Source organism: Acanthaster planci, linkage group LG13 (genome assembly GCF_054643075.1).
Source record: "Acanthaster planci isolate LZ-2023a linkage group LG13, COTS_SCS, whole genome shotgun sequence".
Lineage (NCBI taxonomy): Eukaryota > Metazoa > Echinodermata > Asteroidea > Valvatida > Acanthasteridae > Acanthaster > Acanthaster planci.
This window is the reverse complement of record NC_141789.1, coordinates 8,986,938-9,007,784: the sequence shown is the minus strand read 5'-3', so window position 1 is coordinate 9,007,784 and position 20,847 is coordinate 8,986,938. Positions and strand designations below refer to the sequence as shown.

Genomic DNA, 20,847 nt, shown 5'->3' with positions numbered 1-20,847 from the left:
AATAGCGCATCTTTGTTGTGAGCTTGACTGTCCAGTGCTGGTCCGAGTCAACATTTGTTGGTGGCGGGCCCGTATTAGCCAAATTCATACAAAGACTTTGAAAACTGATATCGACAAGAATATAAGATTAAACCAGTGCTCTGAAATATATGATTGCCGAGCTTTCGGTAACTGAGTACCTTGTTCAGGGCAAGCAGATGATCATGTAATTGCAAACAAAGCACACCAAATATTGCTAGGATAGTAGTAGCCCACTTGTACGGCAGGCAGTAATCGGACATTTATGGAAAGTTTACTATTGTTTGTCTGACTAGGCAGCAATGCTCATCGACCACTTTGAAGTATCAGAGTTGTAACTCCTTCTGTGTCCTTCGTCTATGGTGTAACCAAGCAAAATCTTGCCCCGAATCACGAGGTACAGCAACGACAGTGTCTTTAGTATGGAGAACTCAGTGTACCAGGTTTTATTCAAGGTTAACTCGCAAAAACTATGCTGGCTACTTACCTCAACCTGTTCAGCGTGATGATCTGTTTCCTGTGATGTTGCAGGTATGGGGCTAAAGCAGGGCTTCGGAAAATCATTCCTAAATAATTGTTATCAGTCCCTGTGATGATAAATTGCAAAACGTGCATAAATTATGATAATTTATGCTTTTGTGATTTAAAGTTAATGAGATGATCTCATCCATCAGGATGCATGGTGGCGCTCTCAGTCAGCCGTATGCACTAGCCTAATGCGAGCTAGCGACTTCGTCAGGCCTTAGAGCACACGTTATTTCGAGCCGTAGCATGTATGTACACTGTACATATACAGATGCAGACAACCTGTATGTGGTCAGTTGATTTTGGACGTACATCGCCGTGACAAGATACAGTGCCTTAACGTGTTGTTTTCTGTATTATGATTTTGTAGAACATGGTGAATGAAAGGAAGTAGGCCAAGGCCTAGTGTGAACATGGCAAACACCTTTTTGGTTGAATTAGTTTGATTTTTGCTCAGCAGAACAGTATGGGTCAGAGCACTTCATCAACATCGGTGTCGAATTCCAACAGCACCAATAGAGGTACATGTATGATGTACATTAATATGGTTAATACTTGTCACGTAGGCCTACATGTACGTGTATATAGTAGCATGTAATTTTCGCTATTGGAGAGTGTTCCATCGGGTGTTGCTCACTTCGCCCCACTTTCACTTCACCCCATTTCCACTTCACCCCATTGATTATTGTTCATTCTATTCTTTAGTAACAGATAGGCATAGGCCTATGATGTAGATGCAACAAGTAAAAACATGTAATGTTTGCAGTTTGAGTACCCAAATAAAAATCAGACAAAACCCAACTTTCAGCATGTTCAGAGGCCAAAACAATGCTTCTGATTTCCCGACCGCTGGACCGAAATTTTTCAGCGAGACCCTAAAATTTTTATTGGCAAGTTAGAAAATAAAAGTTTTCTTTGTGTTTCGTTGTTGCTGTGGTAAAATCACGTGAGCAAAGTGCTGGTTCCCGCCGTGCCGTACCCATGTAAGAGAATGCAGGATGGAGTGTGGCAACCAGTCTATTCATGTACGTGATGAGAAATAACCCCGATACTAGTCCAACCATATGTATTAATTCACTATAATGGACAACACAGTCGACATTAATTTAATGCCGTAGAGTTTTCTATAATAACTTCATGTTGTTTGTGGAACTCCCCTCTCAACCATTTTTTGAAGAGGCTTGTAACACAATCAAGCACAGATGGTAAAGTGAAATCGGGGCGAAGTGGAAATGGGGCGAAATGGGGATTGGGAGATGGGGCGACGTGGAGATGGGGTGAAGTGGGGATGGGAGGAAGTGGTTGTTAGGGGTGAAGTGGTTAAGGGTGACGTGGAAATGGGGCAAAGTGACTGTAAACCGTTCCATTTATTACACTTACGTCTGGGCAAAGGAGCAACTCTCCATTCACTTTGTACAGGGGTTTGCTTGTTTTCCTTGTTTTTAAACCATGCTTTTTTTTGGTACAGTGTTGGAGATATTCATAGCACATAGGCCTAAACTGTGAAATTTCAGGCATATTTGATGGAAAGGTCAAGTGTTAAGTTGATAAGTCAGATTTTCCCCATAGACCGCAACACTACGTGTATTTTGCCTCTGAGTTTCGAATGTGAAATATAAGAAACATATGGGATGGTGACCAATGGACCAATCACAGAGAAGAATCAAGAATTAGTGACGTTATCCTGACCATGAGAATACTAAGGGCCTACATCATTTTAGTATTCCTCCGTGATCATGCCTATGCGTAGGGCCTATAACGCCTAGTATAGTTCCAGAGAATTTTATGGATTTTTTTCCATGTTTCATGGGTTTGTAAATTATAGGTACATGTTGTAAGATGGGCAAAATGTGAATGTTGAAGTTAACGTTAATCTATCCAATTGTACTCTATAGTAGGCATGGTAGGCCTCATCATTCAGTATGTATGCATGCTCATGTCATGCAAGTCTTTGATGAACAATTTCAAATTTGGGAGATTTTGGTTCAATTTACATGCATACTGGGGTTAAAACAACTGCGCATCATACCTGGTTTACTCATACTCTCCTGGGGTAACTCTCTTGTACCATGGAGGAAGGAAAACGTGCTTGTACTGGTTAACTCCTATGCTAGCCTTATTGTATGATTAAAATACAACCGTTACATGGCATTTCTGGCCTGCACGCTGTTTGTCACAGTTCCAAATTAGCAAAAAACTTGCAACATCCTGAACAATTCTGATCATGATAAATTGTTTTCTTCCTGTTGTTGGACACTGTATCAGGTATTTGTGCAAGAGCCTACCTGCAATCAGGAAGAACATGAAGAAAATGTTTCAAATGAAAGAAAGTGGAATGGACAGCAGCGTAAATGACATTACAGCAATTCTTGTCATTGATCGACTGAACACCCCCCTTTCCCCCAAAAGAAACTAACCTCAAACATAGCCACATTCGATCACATTTAAAAAAATTATTCAAATTAATTAAACAACCCATACAAGGAAACTGACTTTAGCTGCATACATGTACATTGTACCAGATGAACAAGGAAATTGATTGGAGATGGACTTGAACGTGTCACCTACATGCACCTGTACATGTTATGATTTATTCAGGGCAGCAGAAACAAGTTTGCTTGTGTACAATAAAAATGCAATAATACATGTACATACATGTATTTTTAAATTGTTCACCACAAAGACACTTTTCAACAGATTTGAATTCAAACAGTAAAGAGGAAAATCTTTTTCTAATTAAAATGACTTGACTTGACTTGAGTCTCTGGGACCAAATGGTGACTCAACTGGAATCTTTCATGGAGACTTGACTCAAGTACATGTGCAAGCTTATAAGACTCAAGTCTCAAGAAAATTAAGAGCCCTAATTTAGTTTCAGTATGTCTAAACATGCTAAATGAAAAAAAAAGTACCGAAATACGACTCACGTGTAGTTGTGTTTTTATTGTATTTTTGTTCAAACTTTGTTACTCAAATTGACTCGAGCTCGATAATTGACTCGACTCGACTACACAAAGTGACTGACTTGACTTCTTGACCTAATGACTTGACTAGAGTTATAATGTTAAAATGACGCGACCCAACTTACCTAATCAAGTGACTTGTTACAACACTGCAAGTTAACCCGGGTATGAGTTGACCAATTTTGATTTGGGAGTACATGTACACATAGGCAGAGGTTCTTTATACAGGCTATTCACAATACGGATGCCACCGAGAGTTTGTTGCAGTCAACACGGTAGACATGCTGCTGCGATTAAGCGCACTTGTAATTTGTGGATATTAGATTGATTGAGGATTTCCCCGCATGACACAACCGTCATTTTGATTACCCAACACTTATTTGCAATAAGCAAAATCAATCAAGATGCATGTACATGTAAACAAACGTTCAGAAAAAATTCAAATTGCTGCATGCAGTGCAGTTAGTGAATGAGACTCTGTCGACTATCCCATAATGCACTGCAAGAAGGCCTCTCCATGACTACCTGTTGGTGGTGCACTGTATTGTGAATCACAAAAACACGTATTGCAGCATACATGTACCCGGCCACGTGAAATTACACCCCTGAAATCACTGGCTATGCTATTGGAGTTGCTGATAAAACCAAGTCCAAATTAAATGCAAAATGAATGGGGATTTTTCTGAGGCCAAAGCAACACAAAATGAATGGAGGTTATCAACTGGAAAAGTCTGGTCCAAAGCAACTAACCTAGGATGGCTATGATGCAGTTACGAGGTTGACTGGGAATGTTTATCATGCAGGTTGTGGGATATTCTGCAATTGTGCCCAAATATGCCATAAATAACCACATTCTGACATGGGGACTTTGAGAAATCACAGCGGCCAGAGTTAAAAGTTTAGACATGCTACTGTCTTTTAAATGCCTCACTAGCTGACTAGTACTAGTCTGGTCCATAGGAAATGGGAATTACATGTACAGTGTAGACCAGTCTACCGCTATATACCAAATGGATCGGGAGGCCAACATGTATATTTTTGCTATGAATCCACCACATGCTAGTTGTTTCATGACCTTTTTTCGGTTTCTCATTGACCCAGAACCATAACAACTTGACTCACGGTTGCCTGCACCTGTACCCACTGCCGAGTTGGACCCATGCCAACTTGGACTGAACCATGATCAAATTGGACCTAACCATGGCCATGAGTAACAGCTTTGGTATTAAGCGCAAAATTTATATTGCAGTATTCGAACAGCTTGTTTTGTTCTCATAAAAAAAGAACAGTAAAACTAAATATGCAACCCATGTTAAATGTATCAGTAATAAATTTTGATCAAAACACTTTATTTATTTTTACACGCTTTGAATTAAAAATGAAAATCCACATTGAAAAGGATAATTATTTATGCAAATTACTTTACTAAGTGATGATACCGGTACAAAGTACCAGTAGATATTGCATCCTACATGTATGGTACAGGTACGTACAATGTACATGTACATGTATGATGGAATAACGAGTCATCATGGTCATTGTCATCTAGTGAGCCAATTTGGTATAGCCGTGTGCAAATAAGCGTCTATCTGTGCTGATAAAGCCAATCTCATACATGTACATGTAGAGCTGCTCTGAATTACTGGTACATTTTCCTCAGATGCGCTTCATTTTCAGTGTGCACTCTTTGAATTTACTGTGTACTCATTATTACAAGTCTATCAATTTAATGAATTGTTTTGCACTGTTTGCTGTTGCTCTCTGGGTTACTTTGAGCTTGAACACACCGTAACAGACACCCAATCAGCAAATACATGTATGATGACAACCAAATGCGATTGAAAATGGAAAATTGATATTTTCCCTTATTTGTCCCCATTAATGTTTGGGTCCTCTAGCATGCGTAGTATAACCAATTAACTGTAATTTGATGGTTTTATGATCTATATGTATCGGTACATGACCATGTACATGTATGTGTAATGTGCATCACTTCATTCTCTACTAGACATGAAGCAGCTGTTCTTATTCTGCAGTGAAATGCATTCCTTTAATTGTACTGTGTACACTCAGGCATGAATTACATTGTACATGTACTGGTAGCATGTCCCAGCCAAGAATAAGAAGTGTCATTCCTTCTTTCGTCTCGGCTATCACTGCCCCAGCCTGATTTATTTGGCTTGTGTCTCTACTGGGGCATGGCTCAGGTACACATGTAGGTAGCAGTTGCTAGAATTGAACAGAATGACCGACACTTACATGTAGTGGGTGTCGGATAAAGGCTACACCATGATTCCCTAAAATGTGGGGTTATACATATATCCTGGGTACGTACAGTACATGTACATGTAGTTCCCAAGTTTGCTGCTTGAATAATTTGTTATATGCCAGTTAACCCCTTCACGCTGAGAGGGGGATAGACACGCCGTAAAAATTGAGATCCTCAGCCCGCTTTTCAGCTATTATTCTCGACCCACGCTCGAGTGAACAAGGTGAAAGAAGGCAGACCCTGGCTCTTGTATATATGGTAATTCGTCTTTGTGTGTAGCCCAGAAATGAAAAGACCAAATTTGCATCATAATCACCAGCTTCACGATAGTCCCCACTTTGAAAAGAGGCATGCCACCAAACAATCAGCCTTTTCACCGTGTAATTCAAAGCGTGCAGAGCACGCAGGGCCACAAACCAAGAATTTGTGGTTTGGCAGGTGGCCTTCGTGGCCAAGCGAGGCTGGAATTCTTGGATTCGGCTTTCGGGAAGAAATTCGCGTCGTCAAGGGGTTAATGTGTTGGTTTAGAAAGGTTTTTTGTTTATTACAATGTGTATTTCATGGAATTTTATCGCTCCAATTTCCTGAGCCATGAACAGTTTAATTTAGTGGAAACTCTCAGAATGTGTTTCATCAGTGTTCATTTTTTTCAGGCAGGACAAGGTTTGCCTTGTGGCCAGAGTCCAGTTTGTTCCAATTTTTTTGCCCTGGTTATGCCTACAGTTACATACATGTACATAGTCCATCCATCTTTCAATACATGGGTTGTCACCATAACCATGATAACCCAGAAACAAGTGTGGTATGTTTGCTTGTACTTGTACGATAGACTTATGCAGGTCCAATCTCCAATATGTATACATGTAGGTACTGGTCAGCAGTCGTCCATCAGATCTCGACCAGCAGGTACAACAACAGAACGTCGGAGGACATGTTCAGGTGCCTCAAGTGGTTACCGGCCCAAGCCTAATCAAAGCCATGGACCACCCACTGCGAGTAGGGTTAGCTGGCCTCATCATGCCATCCAACCGCTAGACTCCCCGCTGCAGCCGGCCAACCAACAGCCTAGCCTTAGTAACTTCCACTTCCACAAGGTTCACGGCAAGAACATTGTGCTGTCTGGTGATGGCAAGACTGCTTCCCGCATGGGCAGCTTCTGCAATGCGCTCGTCTTTAGCCACCGGGCTATACATGTAGGGGAGATCCTACATTTTGAGCTAATCCAAAATACGGCAGGCTGGAGTGGGGTGCTTCGCTTTGGTTACACATCACAGGACCCCCTATCATTACGCAGCAATGGCATTCCCAAGTATGCATGTCCCGATCTCACAGCAAGGCCTGGGAACTGGGCTAAGGCGGTCAGGGAAAGCTGTGCTTTGCATGGCAATGTACTCAACTTTGTGCTCAGTGAGGATGGAACTGTATATTTCAGTGTGAACCAGGAACACTTCATTGAGTTCTTCAATGGGGTGGACACTACCAGACCCACCTGGGGAGTAATTGATGTCTATGGCAATACTACAGGAGTCAGAATTGTTGGTATGCCCCTTTTTGAACCATTTCACATATTGGTCAGGGGAGGGGGAGTTGTGTGTCAAAACGTGTCAACTGCTTTTCAGAGAATTCATTGGTGCCATCATGAACTAATTCATGGTACCAGTACATAACGGTAATTCCAGAAATTCGGGGTCCATTTTTCTTTGTGTCCCTGCCACATCAGATTTTGGACATGTAAGTTAAAAACACATTTTCTTATTTCCAAGAGTGACGAATTGATGCAAATTGCCTGCCAAACAAATAGTAATAGTTTGAAATCAATTCCGGTGATATTTCCATGTCAAATAACAAAGGTCAGGTGTAACAGGGACACAAAAATGTCACATTTTTGGACCCCTAATTTCTGGAATTACAAATGTACCATGCATGTTGGGAGGCCCACACACTGAGGTACCGCTGTGGTGTACTTGTTAACATGTGAGATATTTCTCTTTACAAGTGTGCCCTTCCAATATACGGGTACATGTACACGTACCAGGGAAAGGCGGTTTTTCATGCGACTGACTAATCATGTAATAAACCTGCAGAAAAACAGGTTAAAGTACAGTAACTCTCTGCAGCTTTATTTTCATTCAATGTTGTGGAACTACTGAAGCACTGAACTGGTTTGTACTGTACACGTACATGTAGTTTGTATTACAAGCAGAATGATTGCTCATGCTTGTACTGATTCATAGTACATGTACATGTATTGTGACAGAATTTCTTGCTCTGGATCTGACCAGTGCACAGATTTTGAATTGTGTAGAAGTGCCTTGAAAAAAGTGATCAGTGTTTTCTCTGTACTGCTTGCTTGTACAGATACTTTCCCAACTTCAAATAGGATATCATCAAGAGGTGCGTCAATGAATTCTGGCTTCCAGGATTCCTTGTGGCTGGTCTCAGACTTTATCCCTGGGAGCAGTCGCTCATCTTCTGCCCACAGCAGCAGTGCCCGCTCTAATACACCCAAACCAGAGTCGTTACCGCTGCATACCACCCACGGCTTCAACATCACTCTCAAGGAGGAGAACGTGATTGCAGACCGCAAGGTGACTAGTGTCAGTGGTGGGATCACCTTCACCAGTCGCCCTGTTGAATGCAACGAACGAGTCCTAGTCAAGGTTCTAGCGGTCAATCATTGTTACATCGGACACATGGGCATTGGATTGACGTCTTGTGACCCAAACTCCCTGGATGTAGACTCCTTGCCCCTCGAGGCAGAGGATGTGTGCGACCGCAAGGAGTACTGGGTCATGTCGCGAGATTACGAAACATTACAGGAGGGGGCCTGCCTAGGTTTCACCCTGGGTAGAGATGGACGCTTCCACATGACTGGACCTGAAGGTGCTGACCACAAAGTTTTGATGCATGTTGATACATCTACACCTCTATGGATGTTCTTTGACCTGTACGGGACTACACAAACAATTAAAATATTAGGTTAGTACTACTACATATACATGTAAGATGTTCCTTTTCTGGGATAAACATCTTTTTGGATGGGCAACAATAATCCCTGTATTGGCTGTGTAATCTGTATGCAGCAATTTAAAATCAACAGAAATATTCTTTGAACTATTGTTCAAATTATGTGAGCATTGGTTTAAACCAAAAAATTTATTGAGTGACCAAACTGTGTATGCTACAAATTTTACCCTGACTCTGAATATCAAGCATTTCATTGTATCCCTCCCGAGCTTTCATCATATTGAAAGTTCCCCCCCCCCCCGGAGATCTTGGAAAAAATTAGGCCATTTTTGGGAAAGGAAAATGACCTTGTCTAAATTAAAAGTGTAGATAAAGTGTCATTGGATTCCTGCACAGTGGAGTACTTGGGAGGATACGGGAAGATTTTTTTGTGAGAATGTCTAGAATTAACGATTAATATTCCACCAACTTACGGGAAATAGTCACGTGGATTAACAGTTTCTCTAATGTTTAAACAGTCTCAAACAATTCAAATTTTGCTCCTCAGATAAATCTGAGGAGACATACTGCCATGATACCATACTCACACACATGTCCTTTAACTCGAGTGTGTACTTTGGCAACTCCCAACACCTTCAGTGGTTGAAGCAGCAAGTTTCAATCTATGTGAACTGGTTACTGCCTGAGTGCCAGTTGGTATGTGTACCATTGTACTGCATTCTCTGGTGGTAGGATTATTTGATACATCCTACATACATGTATGACATGCAGTTTACATGTACGCGTTATTGATTTTGACTGAAAGAGAAGCTCTTTATCCAGCATGAACGTTGGCATACAAAAAGGAGTGTTAATATACATGTACATGTACAGTGTTCATGTGCATGAAGAATTAATGCTGTGGAAAGTGAGGTTTCTGTGTAATGTACCAAAGTGCGTGGTTTACATTTTCCAGGTGCACTGAAGAATAAGCCACCTCCTCCACCACCTCCTATCCCAGACCGAGAGGCCAATGACATCAACTTGAATATATTTGATGAGGCTGATGGTGCTGTAGCCTCTACTGACTCCCTGGATGAAACAGAGGCTGTCCCCACACCCCCTCCAAGACTCAGTTCCACCTCTTCTACTAACAAGCCAGCCAGGCGGGCCCCTCCTCCTCGCCCTGCCAAACCCCCGCTGCGCCAGGACGAGTGTACGGTGTGCTTTGAGAACCCACCCAATGCTGTCTTCTATCGCTGCGGCCATGTCTGCTGCTGCCTGGAGTGTGGCTCCAAGCTGAAGGAGAGGGGAGACCCCTGCCCGCTGTGCCGAGCCCCCATTGAAGATCTCATTAAATTCTACAAGATGTAGGTGGGTTTGCAGGGTTTGCTGTTGATAATACCTGCACTTGTTACTTAATAAGGGTGGGATGTACAAGTAGGCCTGTTTGATATCCATTTTTTAAAAACTGAAATATCGGGGAAAATATATTTCAATATTCGATAATATCGTGATGACGTCATTTTTTCTTCACGTCAGTCACTGACTCATTGCTGCGTCACAAGCCCCACATAGCACAGCACAGTGAGCTGTAAAGCAAGTCAATCCCCACCATGCCTATGCATCGGCATCGTAAATACCCCTGTCAGCAAAGCCCATCTTTAATTCTGTATCGAACGGTTAAGATTACCCATACGCGTATTAAATCTTGCAGTATCAAATTTTACCTTGAAGTGGTCAATCATAATTGCAAACATTGTGGACGCATTTCTCGTTTTGTAAGTAAAAGAAGTGTAATGTTTATGTACATGTACAGTGTACAAGTGCATGTACCTTGTAGTGCCATGTTTGTAGTGCCATGACAAAGCCGTTAAGTCACCGTGTGCGTAAAGGAAACCAAGGAAGTCAAGTTTAAAGAGCACCTCTGGGAAAAACATGTTTTCTCTGATTTTATCTGTTCAAATAAATAAGGAAGCATCTAAATCGAACGCAGTGCCATTTGTCTTCAGAGCTCAACTATAACAAGTTAAAAAGGGCTTTTTTCTGTTCATGACAAGATGCGAATTCTGAATGTAGATTGCATCCTTTGGAGAGAACAGAAAACTAGAGGAACCCTGTGCATGCCAAACAATGCATGTAGCTATTGAAACTCTGAAAGTCATTTTGATTAAACAGACAGATCCAAAAGTCATGACTATTGAGTACATGTACATGTATGAAAGAGAATTTGGAATCTAACATACATGTAGTGAGTGACCTATTGCCCTGTAAATTCTCTTGATATTTGTTTTCCTTTCGGCATCCATGTACTTTTTGAGAAAACAAGTGGAATCTAAAACAATAAACATTGCTAGTCTTAAAATGCCCCATTATCAGTTTACATTCTTACATACATGTATGGTTGGTTGGATCATGTGCATTGTTGAACCTACATGTATGTAATTATGCATGAAAACACTGAGGTAGGTGGCACTGACCTCTGTAAAGTGTTAATTGGCTAAGCATTTAAACAGTATGGGAAAGTTTGTGTAAACATTTTTCAAATTTAATCTAATTGGTTGGTTTATATTTCATTTACTAGTGTAATGACATTAATGGGGAGCAAATTCAAAGTGAAAGTAACGCTGCTCCTGGTTATTTGCTGCATTTGCCATGTATCCAATATGTGGAGAGTCTGAGCTTTACAGCTTCCTGTGACTTCACACATTTTTCATGGTTTGAATCACGCCGGGTGTGAAACACCAATAGCCTGCCTGCCGCCCTCATGCATTGCCTCATTCCCATCCCCTCCCTTACCCTATGCACCGTGAGTCAAAGTGCACCCTCACTGGCAAAAGAAAGACAGACTGTTAAAAAGTTTTTCAACTGGGTTCTTGCACGCGTTCGGCATGCGTGTGGAGACCAAACATTCCAGAATAAAATTGCTCTGCGTACTCAGTATGTTCTGTGTCAAGTGCACGTAAACTTGCGTGCCTATGTGGTGAGTCGGTACATGTACCAAAGGACTCTCTACATGTATTTCCTTAAAAAACATGCCCTCTTTTGTTCCCACATGTTGGGAGCGGATAGGAGATGACCCTTCACCTGGCCCAGAGTCAGCCAGGCCAAATATGCAGATAATGGCACCATGGTTCCTGTAGTGTTTGAAGGCCATGAAACCAAAGTAGTGCTTTAAGTTGGACATCCATTACATACTGTGCATGTATGTACTGGCACATGCACAGCAGCATTACTTTTCTTGTCTTAACAAAGTTTAGGGTGCCAGCCAGCAGTGTCAGTATTGTGCTTGAGACAAGATTTCTTCTTAGGTTAAATGAATAATAAAGCATGTAGATTGCTCAACTCTTTAATATTTCCAATGAAACCAAATGTTGAAATGTGTTGAGCAATGTTTAGCAATGGACTCCATCATGTCCATGGAGAGTGGGAGCAAAATGATTTCTGAACAATTTTTAGCTGTTTAAGGTTCATGATTTTCCTGTGCTTGTAAGTACATGTACATGTATGTGCTCATGTGCTGCTTTAATATTGGGTAGAATAAGTACACTGTACAATGTATACATGTACATGTATATGGGCAATTCCATGGCTAGTTTCATTACATTTTAGGGGTCTCATCACAGCTCTTAGGACTCAATCATCAAGGTGAATGTCAGAAAACTCTGATGAAGGTGCCATTAGTACTTGATGCACAGACAAACAAGACCTCCAAAGAATATAAAAATCAGACAGTGCAATAAGTTTTAACAGGAACTTTAATTTTGCTTAGTTACGTTACAGAAAACGGGCAAGGGAAGAAAATGCATCTCTTTGCATGAAAAGTGTCCTCATCAGGAAAGCTTCTGAAACCAAGTTAATATTGGTATATTTTCCCACTGAAAGGCAAACGTTTTGACATAAAATGTGGAACAATTATTATTTTCATTTTTAAACATTTCCCCCAAATCATGGATTGTTATGTTACAGTTACTGATACATGTTTACGTTACACTTTGTCTATGCCCATAGCATTGTTAGTACATGTAAATCCAGTTGACTCTGGTTTAAACAGCAAAAAGAATTCTTGTCTTAACAAATAAGTGAAAACAATAATCACATTGAATCCTAAGCATTACAAAGCCTTTATCAATTCCTGTCTTCCTGGAAGTGTACACAGAAGTAATAATAAAGGGAGTATACATGTACACATGCACTAGTACATGGAATAAGAAGCAATTATCTGTACAAAGTCTTATGCATGCGTAATCTTATACATGTAAAGTGATTACTCAACAAACTACATGTACATACATGTAATATACGGGTGTATGCATCATCATTCGATTGAATCTTCGGTTTACCTGACTAATTTCAAACAAATTCAAAATGAAATACAAGAGGAGCACAATAATAACAGTCTATAAATCTGTCTTTGCCTGTAGGTAGGCTAGGTACAGTGTACATGCGGTACATGAATGCTCGTATCATGGTTTGTTGAGCCTGAGACAATTCAACTTGGGCTACATGTAAATTTGTACTTGCATTTTCTTAGATTTTGAGAGAAAACTTGAAGTGTCCTCTATTATTGACCACCTCTGGGACATCTCACTAATAGCAACTTTTTGTCCTTCAAGTGGATTGAAGATGTATACCGATGTACATGTAGTCCTTTACAGCAGACCATTTGCAATACTTTCTAGCAGACATGCATGTACCAGTCTCCCTCCCTTATTGACTCATCCTTCGTCTCATACCGAGGGCAGCAGATGGATGATACTTCTTGTTTTCATGACATTTTCTGACTGTAGCAGTTTTCTTCTTTTTTAAAATAAATTTGTCGTACCGACCAGATGCCTTCAACTTGTGTATGAAGCACCTTTTTTTTTCTTCGCTGGTCAAAGGAAATACTGACCTAAGGACACATTCCAAAGAAAAATAAACAATTTATGTTAACCAGATTTAAAAGTTTTGAACTTACAAAGTACTATTCAAGTAACATTAAATTTACAACAGCATGGGCCTGCATGTTCTCATTTCGCTTCATATTAAGTATACATGTACCATACATGGAGATGCCTGCTCTTGGTGACAATTGAGCATTAATGTTCTAAAGGCCAAGAGGAACAGCCCAAAACTGCAGTAATTAAAAAATTAAATGCAACTTAAAAATGAATGAAGATCATATGATTTTAATAAAAAATAATTCATCAAGCTTACAAAAATGAAGAGCACTCCAACCATTGTAGTACTGACACTGTATCACACAACTCTCAGCTATCCAGTATTACTGGCATGTGCTACACATGCTGCATTCTTGCATGTTTTCTTCAAAAAGTTAACACTTTTACTACATGTAGGAGGAAAATTAAAATATGCACTTACTGTACATGTATATCAGAATGACCTGCACTTTCTTACTCACCTTATATGCACTTTTTCTGGAGTTGTTAGACCTTCCTGTTTTAAACAAGGTGTTTGCTCGGACATGATGGCTGCAGCAGCATTTGAAACAAGAAAAACGTGATTACTTTAAATGCATCATACTGCCTTCTATTGTTCAAACTAGTCATTTTAAAAACCAAAGTCTTTTTAATGTCAAATTGGCAGCACCTTGCGTACATTAAATGTTAACTTTGGTCATGTTGGTTAGCTACAATGTACATGTACGTAACTTTTTACTTGCATATGTTACACGGTTGGTTATGTTACAGGTTTTGACTGTCTGTTCATATGGTTTTGTAAACAGTTTTTTCCCGAAACTTAGGTCTGTATGCTATCATGTATTCATACAAAGACGTTCCTCTCAAAGAAAACAGTTCTAAATTTTAGGGTCTTGTTCACCTCTTCATGGAATTGCCCATACCTGCACATGTATGTTGTCTTAAGATAAAAAATTGTTCATGAATGATTTGGATTTTGTTTGATGTACATGTGAATCAGAAATGTTGTGTTTTTATACTGAAATTTTTCAGAATTTAATTCAAGTTCAAAGTAAACAAAATGAAATCTTATCCCCATTTCTAACTGAAATATAAATAACTTGTATCTGCAAAATAGTTTTACTTGAAGAACTAGTTGCAGTACATGTACACATGTACTCAGTCATGAAATATCACATCATCATTAGGGCTGAGTCAATTCGAATAATTCACTACCAGTTGAATATTTGATCTTCAATTCAGTCGAATATCTCAATATTCCTTTGTACTGACAGATTGTTGAGGAACAAACCATATATCAATTGTGATAATGCACATGATTGTACAGTATGATCACTACAGTAGTTTCTCACATCTAGGAGTACATGTATCTCCAGCCATGCTTTACTTGTTGCAAGATTAAGAGATGAACAATAATCCTTACTCTGTTGAAAATTTCTCTTCCTTTTCAATTGTTTAATGAATAATTCACATGTTGAATCGTTTTTCATTTAATCTGCTTGAAACAAGCCTCCATAGTGCACGTTTTCTCATTTACATGTAAAACAAAGGAAATTCCCCGCTCCTTTTCGTGAATTTTTGCATTTGAATATTCAAATTCAGACAATAATATTCGATAATCTATGGAATATTCGGATATTTGGATATTCAGCACAGCCCTAATCATCATGTAATATTATTTGCAGTTACCATGCCTTAGGTAGCACTACCCATCTTTTGAAATTCAGGGAGACAGTGAATGGCATTGATGCATGCATACTGTATAGCTATAACTATAATACAGCTTACTGTACGTACAGACACCTGACAGAGGTACTGGCATTGCAGTGCCATACAAATATTGACAACGTGCATGTATTGTACTTCAAGTAACAGGTACCAGTGTGGCCAAACTAATCTGCCCAGGTGATTGGACATGTGTTCTCTCTTTTTCAGTCAAAGCTAAGAGAAAATGGAATGCGCAATGGGTCATGTACATGTAGCTTGTAAAGTAATCAATGTTTGTTTTATAACCACTTGCCCACAGATTCAGCACAGTGTTAGAGTTGTACTGTATTAGTTAAACCCCAAACTCATGCAACTGTTAACACACCATTACGTGTTTGCACACAACATACTATGCATATGTACATGTAGCGGTACCTCATACCATTCGTATGTGTATCAGTTGCAAAATTTGGGAAAGGCAGCATAACTGCAATAAAACAAAATGTACCGAGAATTTGTATGTGTTCACAAACTTTTTGTTTTGTTTCCTTAACACTCGAAACAGAATCTGCTGAGACTAATTCAAGACATAAAGTTGCAAAAGATGTTACTGTGTAGACCCATAATTACAAGTTTTGTTTTGAGTTTACTGCATGAACTCTCAGATATTATAGATGTTTACATGACGGTCATGAAATTGAAATGTTATACATGTATATGTATGTATTTGTCGTATCTCTCATCACATACATGTATATGGCATGGCTTTGCTGGGTCAGAGCCATGGAAGCCCTTTCCATGTTTTGAGTGTAAACAGGTAAAGTGCACAAGTTTGGCCCACATCACAGCAGTTAATTGTCTGGTAAAATCCTGAAAGCACTGTTCATCAGTAAGATTAAAAGTTGTAACTTGCTCAGCCAAAAATTGAACCTGCTTTATACTTGCAAAGTGATCTGCAAGCAGTTTGAACTTTCCTGCAGGATGTGAGGGTTTACAGAAAGACTCTGTTGAACCAAAAAAATGACATACTGCTTCTTTGTGATGTGTGAAAGGGGTCACATACAGTGAAAGTGAAATTAATGATACATGTACCGTAGATGTCACATTTAAAACTAAGCTTTTGACATGTTACATACATGTACGTGTATTACCGATATGTGCACAGGCAGGAAGTGTACATACAGTACATGTAATGTATAGTGTACATGTACATGTATGTTTGCATGTTTGCCGCTCTTCACATGTACGTGCATTGCATGTGTTAATGCCCATTTACGCAGATGAGTTGTGACAGAAAGTGTTGATGGAAAATGACATGCAATGTGTATTTTTATTCTTTATGTTACATTTACACATACATGTACATAGGGTGGAAACTCTCAAAGCATGGAAATCGTCATTTACCATGTTTACTGATTTTACCAGACTAAAATAGTGCCCACAGTAAGAATCAAAGGTTCATGTATGAGGAAGTGCTCATTATACCAGTCAAACAATGATGTCATATCTAACAGACAGCTGATTGGCATTGAAATGTCTCATCACAGTATCTTTGAAACATCACTCAGTTTTCCAAACTTAACTGTGTACATGTATGCCCTCTCCTTGTGTAAACAGTCTCATAGAAAACCACTGTGTTAGATACATTTATGTATGTTGCATCAAGTGGAATTCTATCATGTTTCATCATAGAGCTGTGTGAATGGACTCTGCCTCCAAGGAACTATGTGGTGAGAAGCTCACAATGACAGGTGTTTTTGATGTTTAAGTCAGTGTACATGTATATACATGTACGTACGCTACATGTTAAATGTCCTCTGTAGCAGAAAATTCCTCGGAATACTTAAAAATAGTAAGATTTAGAAAGTGTAACTTCATATATGCAGATTTCAGATTAAAAATTTGCAAAAAGTCTACAATGTACAGTATGTGTTTGTATTAGAATTTGTTGGTAAATTACCTTAATGTACAGATTATGATTTAGGCAGCATTTTTAGAACTAAATTATGTGTGTTTTCTTTTTGTACATGTATGAAGTGGACTTGAATTTACCAAATTATGTGTACCAGTACATGGTTGAAACTCCACTCATCAGGAGTCCAATATAGAAAGTGTTTCTTGCAAAATGTGAAGAAACTCAACAGGTAGAAAAAGTTTCTATGGAATCGAGATTTCAAGTCAAATGCTTAATTGACTGAGCTTACATGTAGCAAACTGAATTGAAGTTGAAATGGAAAAGTTACATTGCACAATTCAGTATGGGTATACATGTAGAATGATTTTCAGTTTATCATCCCAATCAGAGGTTAATTGCTATACTGCTCGGTTTAATGTAACCAGAACTCTGTACATGTACATGTACAAGTAAGGCATGTGATGATGCCACATAAGTCATGTTCAGGCGCATGTACATGTTGTCATGTATTCAGGTGCTTACCTTTCTGTAGATGTACATGTATGTGATTGTTGCATTACCAACAGCATACATGTGGTGGGGCACCAGATTTACATGTACCTAAGACAATGAGCCAAATACATGTATACTCTCTGCTCACAAACTCTGATCTTAAGCAAGATGGTAACCAGATTACATTTGTGTATGTACATGTATGTACTGTACATGTACATGCACATGTAGGTTACTTGAAGCAGTGCCTTGGCAAAGTTTATGTAATTCAGATCAAGGGTTGAAATACTGGTAGTACATGATGTTAACATCGCAAAACGCTGTTTCAAGGCTGAAACAAGATATACATTCTTACATGTACACTGTACATGTACTGTAAATTTCTCTTCATAATTCCACTAAACCCTCAAGTGCTTGATGGAAAGTACATTAATTGAAATTGGAGGATTTGGGACTGTTAGGGTTAACATGCGTGTACATGTACAGTGTATCCAGTACATGTACATGTATCAGCTGTTGACCAATTCACAACTAGGTGCTCACTCTCCAAATAAAGTTGAGAATGAAGAACATGTATGTAAAATTTGAAGGGCTATGAAGAAAAATCACAAGGACACAACCATTGGCCATCCAACAGTTGACTTTGTTATGATGAAGTCCAGGCTGTGCAACAGATTTCTTTGCCACACAAACTGCCAAACTGATGTAGATGTGATGATAAGTTCTGCAGCTGGTTTTATGGGCCAGCTTGTCATGCTTGTGAATAGAAACCAAACATTATTTACAGAGTTATATTAAGGAAGTACTTATTTCGATGTCAGTCACTCTTTTGGACAAGTCTATTGTATTTTTTAATAGAAACACTTGAATTGTTACATGTACATCTTCAATCAGTCCAATTTTTGTAAGCGTGCGACTGCTCATGCTTGTCAAGACATATAATGACCATGTACATACATACTTGTGCATTCCATATTTCAAAACCGAGCTTTAAAAATGTTAATGGCCAGAAGAAGGAAGGCAGTACATCTATGTCATGAGCTTTGGCAATGTTGAAAAATGATTGGACAGTACATGTGCATGTATGTCTCACAGAATTCTTCAGTTGGGGGTACGTGTATTTACGCGTACTCGACAATAATTTGACAATAAGGTTTTCAGGCTTACATTTAACATACATACATGTTTCTGTGATCAAAATTTAGTGTCAGATTGGGCAGTTTGTAATGCATGTATGTATCTGCTGATTTTCCTATCAGACACTGTGTGTCTTAATTTTGTATAATTAAGATTACAATTTTTTACAGTCACTCTGTATCATTTCTACGGACCAGACTTGCAGGTAGAAGTTAGAACTTTGAAAAATCTTCTAAAAATATCCCTGCCTTTAATTAGTTTCACTCCATTCATCACATGCACGGTATAATAATCCATACGGTATAAGTTAATAAACATTGTCAATCTTTTGAATTATGATGCTGTTATTACCATGTGTAAATAGCAGAAGGAACTGTGCAATTTAAATGTCAACAATTATGCTTACATTAAGTTAATTTCTATTTCATTAATGATGTAGGAGATGAAGAAATAAACCAGTGTTAATGTTCAGAAAGGACTAGGCTAAGGCCATTTGTGTCTGCAAGTTTTTACGTTTTACAAAATTTGTAACTTATATATGTATGTATATACCCAGTTGAAAAGAGAAAGGTCTTCCATTGTTGGGTGTGTGAACAAAGAACTCTGGAACAAATATCACAAAAACTCAAATGACGAATGTACCATTAACTTGTATTTGAACATACAGTAAATTGAAGTGTTCCAATTTATTTAAAATTATTTGAAAAATATTATGCTGGCAAAATAAAATGTTGGGTTTCCCGGTCAACATTCAGATGTACATGTTAGATGTAGTTGCCAAATGATCATGAATTACCCATTCTGTGAGAATCTGAATGCATGCTAAAATCTTGATCTCTGAAAAATCTCTAACAAAGATCATGAAAGTTTTGTTTTCATTTAAAGGGTGCAATTATTCAAACAGAAACATACAAGGGGCCAATTCGCTTATGTCTAAATGACCCCAGAATTCGCCAGTTAGTAAGGATTGTGAATTAAGTAACATTTTAACAAGACTTTGGAAACATTTATTTTGTAGAATAGTTTGTTTTCATTTTGAAGGGTTAATTCTGTCACTACACTGCAGTGCACTCTCAGTGTATGAGGCCGGTTTGGGTGATTAATTCAAGCGTAAACTGAAGTACCAAGAGTTTGTTCATATCACATGAACAAAGAATCTGTCACAGCATGATTACATTGGCGTAGAAATGGGGGATATACAGGCATCGTGTGACCTTGAATTTCAACTTTTAACAAGCTGTAACAGGATTGCTTTCACTTGTTTAGATTGTGAAGAAAGCCTGTATGTAAAAGTCCTGCAGGAAATTTTCTGAGGGGAAGTTCCAAAAACTGGGAAATTTTTCGATGTTTATGCCTTTTTAGGACAAGGGTAACTGGTCAAGCTCTTCTTGTCTACAATTAATTTCCATGCACTTGTCAAGTTTCGACGCCTGGTTCTGAAGATCGCATACATGTAGTTCAGGAAAGTATTTTATGAGTATCGTGACGCGACAGAGGGCGCTAGTCACTAGGCGCTGTGTAAATTTATAGATGGCGCTCTGCCCAGTAATAGAGGCAGATGTTAGGCGGGCATAGCTATAGGGTGCGTTCGATTAGCTTCCCTGAATACACCAGTGTTACACCAAGGGAAGCATCGAAATGAGGCGAATCGAATGCTGCAGTGTGTATTCGCCAAAGCATTATGGGAAAAAGGTCAAGTCCCCGCCACGTTCCATCATGTCCATATGCACCAACAGTCCATCCGTGACGTCATTACACTCGGGCAGCCTCGAGGCCTCCACAGGGTGCACCCTGGTAATTCTATATTAGAGGGTCCTGAGAGCCATGGAACTGAGGAATTGAAGAAATATGAGACTGGACCTCTGGGCCGGACTCAGGGCTTCCAATTCTGAGCAATTTGGATGTCAATCGGGTTTGAAAGTGGCACTATTTTAGCCATTTTGCTGAGGGAGG

The 20,847-nt window shown here is 39.2% G+C and overlaps 1 protein-coding gene across 1 annotated transcript; it reads left to right on the top strand.

Annotated features, from left to right (window-relative positions):
- The first annotated feature begins 792 nt into the window (after positions 1-792).
- LOC110990353 (E3 ubiquitin-protein ligase NEURL1-like) lies at positions 793-19,372 on the top strand. The gene is made up of 4 exons (XM_022255312.2): positions 793-1,064; positions 6,643-7,314; positions 8,134-8,754; positions 9,698-19,372. The coding sequence occupies exons 1-4, from the start codon at positions 1,010-1,012 to the stop codon at positions 10,093-10,095; spliced, it is 1,746 nt and encodes a 581-aa protein (XP_022111004.1). The 5' UTR covers positions 793-1,009; the 3' UTR covers positions 10,096-19,372.
- The last annotated feature ends 1,475 nt before the right edge of the window (positions 19,373-20,847 follow it).